The sequence below is a fragment of the Pterocles gutturalis genome, unplaced genomic scaffold (genome assembly GCF_000699245.1).
Source record: "Pterocles gutturalis isolate BGI_N339 unplaced genomic scaffold, ASM69924v1 scaffold7309, whole genome shotgun sequence".
Taxonomy (NCBI): domain Eukaryota; kingdom Metazoa; phylum Chordata; class Aves; order Pterocliformes; family Pteroclidae; genus Pterocles; species Pterocles gutturalis.
The window spans coordinates 1-7,595 of record NW_010128081.1 but is presented as its reverse complement, the minus strand read 5'-3'; the positions used below and the strand labels follow the sequence as shown (position 1 = coordinate 7,595).

General features: G+C 39.9%; 1 protein-coding gene across 1 annotated transcript in view; it reads left to right on the top strand.

The window, feature by feature from the left end:
* The window catches only part of LOC104466152 (E3 ubiquitin-protein ligase KCMF1), a gene marked incomplete at its 5' end in the record, with an annotated part of 19,582 nt that extends 15,401 nt beyond the window's left edge, over positions 1–4,181 (top strand). The window contains one exon of the mRNA XM_010079488.1: positions 4,024–4,181. Coding sequence (XP_010077790.1) covers positions 4,024–4,143 — 120 coding nt within the window. The remainder of the gene's footprint in view (positions 1–4,023) is intronic.
* Positions 4,182–7,595: the final 3,414 nt, after the last annotated feature.

The following is a 7,595-nucleotide window of genomic DNA, read 5'->3' as shown; positions in this document are numbered from 1 at the left end:
CCCCCAAAAAAAAAAAAAAAAAAAAAAAAGTGGAACCTCGTGAGTTGAGATAATGATTATTTTTAATAATACCACACCAGGAAAAAAGAAGAAAGGAGAATGTAACAATAAGACAAGATATAGAATACAATGGAAACACTGATACAATGAAATCCTCACCACCACGAGCTTCACAAAAGAGACCCCTCTCCTGGCTAGCTTCCCCTTATATCCCTGCATGACATCAGCATGGTATCAAATATCCCTTTGGCTATGCACACCTCCCAGCTTCTGTGAAGAATTAACCCTATCCCAGCTGGACCCAGGACAGTAACCAGGTCCCGTATCTTTTGGGCAATGGACTCACATTTTCCTTATTCTTCTCTGTGTTGCCTGTGTACTTCTAGGAGCCCTTCTTGTTGCCTTTGACATGGCTCACTGGATTCAATTCCATTTGGACTTTAGCTTTCCTTAAATTGTCCTGGGATGCTTGAATATTAACAAGCTTTCTTGAGGTCCCTCTACCCTCAGGGCTTTATCCCATGGGACACCTCCAAATAGATATTTATTTGAAGAGGCCAGTCTGCTCTTCTGAAGTACAGGGTTGTGAGCTTGTCTTTCATCTTCCTCCCTGTCTTCCAGATCCTGAACTCCACCATCTCAAGGTCACTGCAGCCTAGGCTGCAGACCCTACCTGGAGTACTGTGTTCAGCTCTAGGGCCCCCAGCATAAAAAAGACATGGACCTGTTGGGAGCAAGTGCAGAGGATTGCCACAAAGGTGGTCACAGGGCTGGAGCACCTCCTCTATGAGGACAGACTGAGAGAGTTGGGGTTGTTCAGCCTGGAGAAGAGAAGGCTCTGGGGAGACCTTATAGCAGCCTTCCAGTACTTAAAGGGGGCCTACAGGAAAGATGGGGAGGCACTCTTTATCAGGGAGTGTAGTGAGAGGACAAGGGGTAATAGTTTTAAGTTGAAACAAAGTAGATTTAAATTAGATATTAGGAAGGAAATTTTAATTGCGAGGGTGGTGAGGCACTGGAACAGGTTGCCCAGGGAAGTTGTGGATGCCCCTCATTCCTGGAGGTATTCAAGGTCAGGTTGCATGAGACTTTGAGGAACCTGGTCTTGTGGGAGGTGTCCCTGCCCATGACGGGGTGGGGGGGAGGAGTTGGAACTAGATGATCTTTAAGGCGCCTTCCAACCCTGACCATTCTATGATTCTATGAATAGTCACATCCTGAATGAACCCCTCCTTGTTGGTGAGTATGAGGTCCAGCAGAGCACCTCTTCCCATTGGATCCTCTGTCTCTTGGAGCGGGATCAGTGCACTACAGGAACCTCCTGGATTGCTGTTACTCTATCTTGTCCCTCCAGGAGATAACATGGTGGTTGAAGTGCTCTATGAGGACCAGGGTCTGCAAATATGAGGCAGTTCCTATATATCTGTAGAGGGCCTGATCCGTTTGTTCTTCCTGGAAAGGTGGTCCGTAGTAGACACTCCCTATAACGTCACCTTTGTCTGTCCTCTCTTCAGTACCAACCCATAAGCTCTCTATTAGGTTTTCTTCCATCCCCAGGCAGAGCTTCATGCATTCCAGCTGCTCTCTCCCATAAAAGGCAAGCCCACCTTCCTCTCCCTTCTAAAGAACCTGTATCCCTCCATTGCAGCATTCCAGTCATGGGAGCCATCCCACCTTGCTTCTGTGATCCCAAGGAGATTGTAGTCCCGCAACTGCACACAGATCTGTAGCATGGTTATTCCCAATGCTATGTGTATTAGTATACAGGCACTTTGGAGAGGTACCCCAGTGTGCTGAGGTCCTGGAGAGGAACTCCAGGGGAGGAGTTTGGTGATATTACCTCAAGGGTGATTGTTATTCTGGGTACTTTAATTTAAAATTATACGGGTGTCTACAGGATAATCATTAAGTTTTGTGATTTTGTTAAGTTTCTGAGATCACACAGTAAGCATAATAAATAATTTGATTTTGGTGGGTACAAAAACCTCAGTAATTACCAGTATTTCTTCACCAGTAAGTGTCCAAGGGTAATGGTAAGCCTTATGTGGCAAGTGCAGAAGCATCTGGCTGTGTATTCTGTGAGCCTGATTGACTCAGGACTTTGCAGTCATCTTTCAGACATCGTTTATGGTAGCACGATGATTTTTTGATACAAATGATCATAACTACAAGAGAAACTTCTAACAATGTTTTCCTGTCATCTACACCATTTGTTCAGGCATGTTCTTTTTACAACGATTTTTAGCTGTGTTATGCTTTATCAGTGATGCTGCAGTCTTTATTGTGATTTTGCCAGAGATTATGCTTAACTAAATTTTTGTTTGTGTGTAACAATGCTTCGGTAACTTTTCCCAGCCTGAGAGTTCTTGAAATTTTAGGTCATGTTTATAGTTAGGGTTAGTATACTTAGATTGCCTCCTTTCATTGTTCCATATTTCTTCTTCTTAGCTGATGTTTTTCTGAGGACTGTGTCTCTTTTTTTCAGGCAAATATGTGCAGTTCATGATGCCTTTGTCCTGCTAGCAAAAGACCTTTCTTTTGTTTTGCTACTTTCAGAAGAAGTGTGTTGTTTGTCTTATGTTGGGGTTCTGATTGCTCAGAGTAGCTTAAATGAAAAAAGATTGCTTTGAAGGTGTTGTCACCTGTTGGTATGAAACACATTATTGAAAATTAAGCAGCTTATAAATAAGTTTATGGACTTGGGAACTATCTGTCCAATATACATCTATTCCTATATTCCTTAGAGGGTAGTTGTATGATATGTTGGCATAGTTGAGTATTTATTATATTATGCTGTAATAAGATGTCTTTGCTCTGTAGTGTGTCTGCCTGTTATGGCTTCTCTAGTGGTAAAAAATCTGGGAAGACGAGTTCTGTGAAGAGAAATGCTGAACGTTGAAAATCAAAGGGAAGGGGTTGTAGCAAAAAGCTTTCAAAATGCCTCATTTTCTGCTCAGAGCTGACTATTAAAATTCAAGTGGCATTAAAGAAGTAGCAGCTGCTGTCAAGAGCAGATGAGATTTTACAGTAAACTTATTTCAAGACATTGTCCTCACCTCCATAAGAGTAAGACAGATGTGTGTGCTGTTATATAGGTGTTCTTAATGCCCGTAGTCTTTTGAGATCTACTGTCAGCAACTTGAGTATATGCATGAAGGGCATGGGGAACCTGGGCTTTTTATTGCAGAGAGAGCTACTCCATAAAGACAAGACTGTTTGACTGTGAGGAACAGAGGGAAGAATTCATGGGAAGCAGTTGCATTTAACTGTTAAAGTGCTCTTAATTTGAGCACTTAAGATTTGGGGGAAGAATTTTGTGGAATGGATTTTTTTTTTTTTTATTTGCCATCTGTAAAACTTTAAAATCAGACTGCAAAACTACTGTAAAGAAAAATGGAAGGTGCTTTTCAAGCTGTTTGTGGAATCGTTCAAAAAACAAGTCATAATTACAGCAATTGTAATTACACTGTTTGTTTGCTTAGTTAATGTGTGTTTTGGTTTAAAAAAAAACAAACCAAAGACAGATATCAGTGCCTTGTCCCGAAATACAGTTGTGTGGGCATGTAGAGATCAGCCCTTCTCTGACAAACCAGTAGTTATGCACTGCTTGCATGGGTGGTCTCAGTTTGATACTTCAGCAAAGACTTATGCGTGGTTTCATTCTGCCTCCTCTGCTGGGATGAGTGTCAACCAGGCAAATTGCAATCCTGTGTAGTAGGATTCTACTGTCTGTGGCAGAATTGGCATACAAAGACTCATTTTCAAGACACTGCAAACTGAATTTGAAAATTATAGCTCTGGTTTTTGTAGCATTCTGAAAATCAAAAAGTAAAAGATGTCTAATGTCTGCACTTTAATGTATTTCTGAGTTTTTTGAATATGTTACTATTCATGTGTTTGTGAATACATAATTGTGATTTTTAAAGCATAAGTATTGATGCCTAATGATTGACTCAATTATACAAGTTCTGTTTTGTGTAAAATTTATAAAGCTGGAGGTTTTTTCTTGTTTTGTCATTTCAGATTTGTCCAATATGTGCAGCATTACCTGGAGGGGATCCGAATCATGTCACAGATGACTTTGCAGCTCATCTTACACTGGAACACAGAGCTCCTAGAGATTTAATATCCTTTCCAAGTTGAGGCAAAGAGGCTAGACTGTTTCATCTAGTAGCCATGGTGACTTATTTTGATTTTTATAGTCAAAGGGTAATACCTCTGTTTTTGCTTGCAATTAAGTTGCTAGATATCTGTATATCAAAAATAAAAAGGTTCATTTGCTAGTTTAAAAAAGTATAAATACTAGAATATGAACAAACTGTAGGTATACCTGACAGTGCTTTTCCCTCTAACAGCAAAAACATTTAAAGAACTTTGTCACGGAGAGATGTTTCTGCTTGCACTGTGGTCTGTCCTGCCTGATCATTAGTCTTGATGGTGCTTTATTGTATCCAGATTTAGTAGTGCGGTGTAAGTTTATATGACTTAAAGATGATGATCTGAGGATGATTTCAGTTTAGCTGGTTTTGAGAAGTGATTTTGAACCTGCTCAACCACTTTTAACACCATGTTTTAATAACGTAATTTCAGGGTTGCCAACATTTTCCAATATAACTCGGAAAACTTTCAGATTTCCTAGGAAATAGGATGTTATCTTTCAGCTATATTAGCATCAAGTTATGCAGATTTATCTAAGCTTGATGGCTGAAGAGCTGGAACTATTGGGTATTTTTATCCTTGTTCTAGAAATATTTTTCTTTCTTAAATTTTTTCCCCTGGGATTAGCTGAATACATGTATTTTGGTTTGGGCTTTTTATTTAATGACATGCAGGCTATGTAGCCTACATACAGTAAGTAATCTCCCTGAAGTATTCCTTTGTGTCTCATTTAAACAGACAAAAAGTCAACATTATTACTTCGATAGTGACTTTTTTGTTTAAAGATATTTTTTTTTAAAGAGAAAAAAAAAAAATCCAAGCTCTAGCAACCGGAGTTCATTATGCCAACAGAAGGAAGACAGCATTTAAGGAGATGGTTCAATTTCAGTTACGGCTGTATTTGATGGCATTTAATGTTAGTGCTATCATGGTTTGTTGTCAGGACAGAGTAAATGCACATGTTAATTCCTACACAATAATTGTATCAGTGTAAAGGAGTTTGGGTGTTTATTGGCTCTGTGAAGGAGTAACTAATAATGCAAAGAACACTGCAAAGTTAGGTAAAGGCAGTTATCTCTACTTCACCTTTCCCTGTGGACAGGAGCAGAGCTCTCAGCAGTTGGGAGGAACAAGGTGCTGAATGTGGCGGCTCTGGCCATGTGAGCTTGGTCCCAGGCATCCACGGAGGACCTCTGTGGTCAGATGTCCCCCAAGGAAGAGTCATGCCATCCTCCCTTTCAGGTGGAGGTGGGATGAGATTGATGAGGAATGAGCATCTTCCAGATCACTGGATCTTTCCTGGCTGTTGGATGTCTCCGAGATATTGCTTGATAACTGGTGTACTGAGTCACTGAGCAATTTTTCTTGTATCGGTTTAGTTCTGCTATTTCCACCAATTTTAAGTTTTTCGTAGCAGCTGCCTAATATGCTTTTTCTGACAAAATCTGCCTTCCTAATAACTACAAAGGAATGTACCACAGGTCAAACTGTGGGCCTTCCAACATTGCTGTAGCTGCTCTGTAGGCCAGGAAGTACAGAGTTCAATACATTTCCTACTGCAATGAACAAGAAGTTTGATCAGAGTTCATGCTTCTGCAGTTTTTTCTTCCCCTCCAGTATCAAAGATGCCACCAGATGACCTTTAATTGGTGAGTGTTTGAACTAGAAAAATCATCAGTATTTAAAGAACTGTATTTCTCTCAAAACACTTTAAAAGCTGCAACTAGGAAAGTTACCCAGCAGAACTGAGTCTGCTTGAAAAATCTCCTTACACTGGCCTTTTCTACCAGGTCTAGTTGTGAAAAGCTTGCCATACTGCATGGGAGGAGTAGTCCATCTAATACAGTATCTCATCTCCAACAGCATCCAGTTTTAGCACACTTGGAGGTGCAAGGCACTCTGTGCTAGGCAAAGTGTGTTCTGTGCCAGGGAGGATTTTCCTCTTACACCCTATGTGTTAAGTGTTTTACACTGTAGCATAGCTAATAGGTTTGAAAGAGGCACACGTTCTGTAAAATCTTCTTGTAATAGCCAGCATTTCTCTTTGCCATGAGAAGTCTAGTCATTTCTTTCACTCTTAAGCTCTTGACCTCCACGACATCCTGAGGTTCTGCACCATAACTGTGTTTTATGAAAAGTACATTGGGCACTACTCTTCCACAGTAATGGGTGACACGTGAGCAGTAAGCATACTATTAAAATAAAGACCATGAGAGATAGGACTAAAAGTACAGTAACAGAAAAATTAAGAAAATAAAATGTTCAAGCCTATGCTGTTTAATTTTGCACTATTGAATTATACTAGTGACTTTTCAAATAAAAGGAAGCCCTATCTGGACTGTCTTGGAGGAGTGAATTTTAAGCTTCTGAAAAAAATAATCTTTAAATAAGTTGTGGATTGTTTCTTAATTGATATGAGAACTTATAAATGTTATGACTTGAAACAGAATTGTCTGATATGGAGAAGTGGAAACTGGGAGGAAAGTGAAAGGCATTGTTGTCATAACTGGAATTAGCAGTATTTCTTTGTATAAAAGGAAAGGTGAAACAAAGGGGTTTGATGAAAGTGCTGAATACTCTGGAAACCTACAATTTCTTAAGGATTGAAGTGATGAAATTCCTTGGATAAAAGCATAATGTACAAAAGTCAAAAGAACTACAGTAGTTATTACGTCCTTTTGATAGCATCGTAATAAACTTTATTCTTTCCAACACGTAAGAACTGAAGAGACAGAATAAAATCCTTATGTCTCTGCAATAAGCTTGGCTAAACATGCGTTTGTCAGAGTTTTCAGATTACTGAATAGAAAACTTTGATCTAAAAAAAAAATAAGAAAGTAGTCCTGATGTTTCCTAGACATCATAAAGAGCTGGAAAAATACAGGGAGTTTGATGTGCACAGCACTGGGTATCCTGAGTTCAGTAAGTCTGCGTTGCACCATAGCTACAGTGTACCTTAGCTTTGCTTCACTTCAGAAGTTGACTCATTATTTTATGGAAGAAGAACAACATGTACTTGAGTATTTCACCCATCAAACATCCTTGTCATTTAATACTCAATGCCTAAGAGTTATCAGAATCATTAGAATCATTATCATTAAGGTTGGAAAAGAGCTCAAGGATCATCAAGTCCAACCCAACACCACCTAACTCACTAAACCATGTCCCTAAGCACCACATCTACACATTTCTTGAACACCTCCAAGGATGGTGATTCCACCACTTCCCTGGACAGCCTGTTCCAATGTCTGATCACTCTTTCAGTGAAGAAATTTTTCCTAATATCTAGCCTAAACCTTCCCTGGTGCAACTTGAGGCCATTTCCTCTTGTCCTATCACTTGTTACTTTAGAGAAGAGGCCAGTGCCCACCTCACTACAACCTCCTTTCAGGTAGTGTAGAGAGTGACAAGGTCTCTCAGCCTCCTCTTCTCTAGAC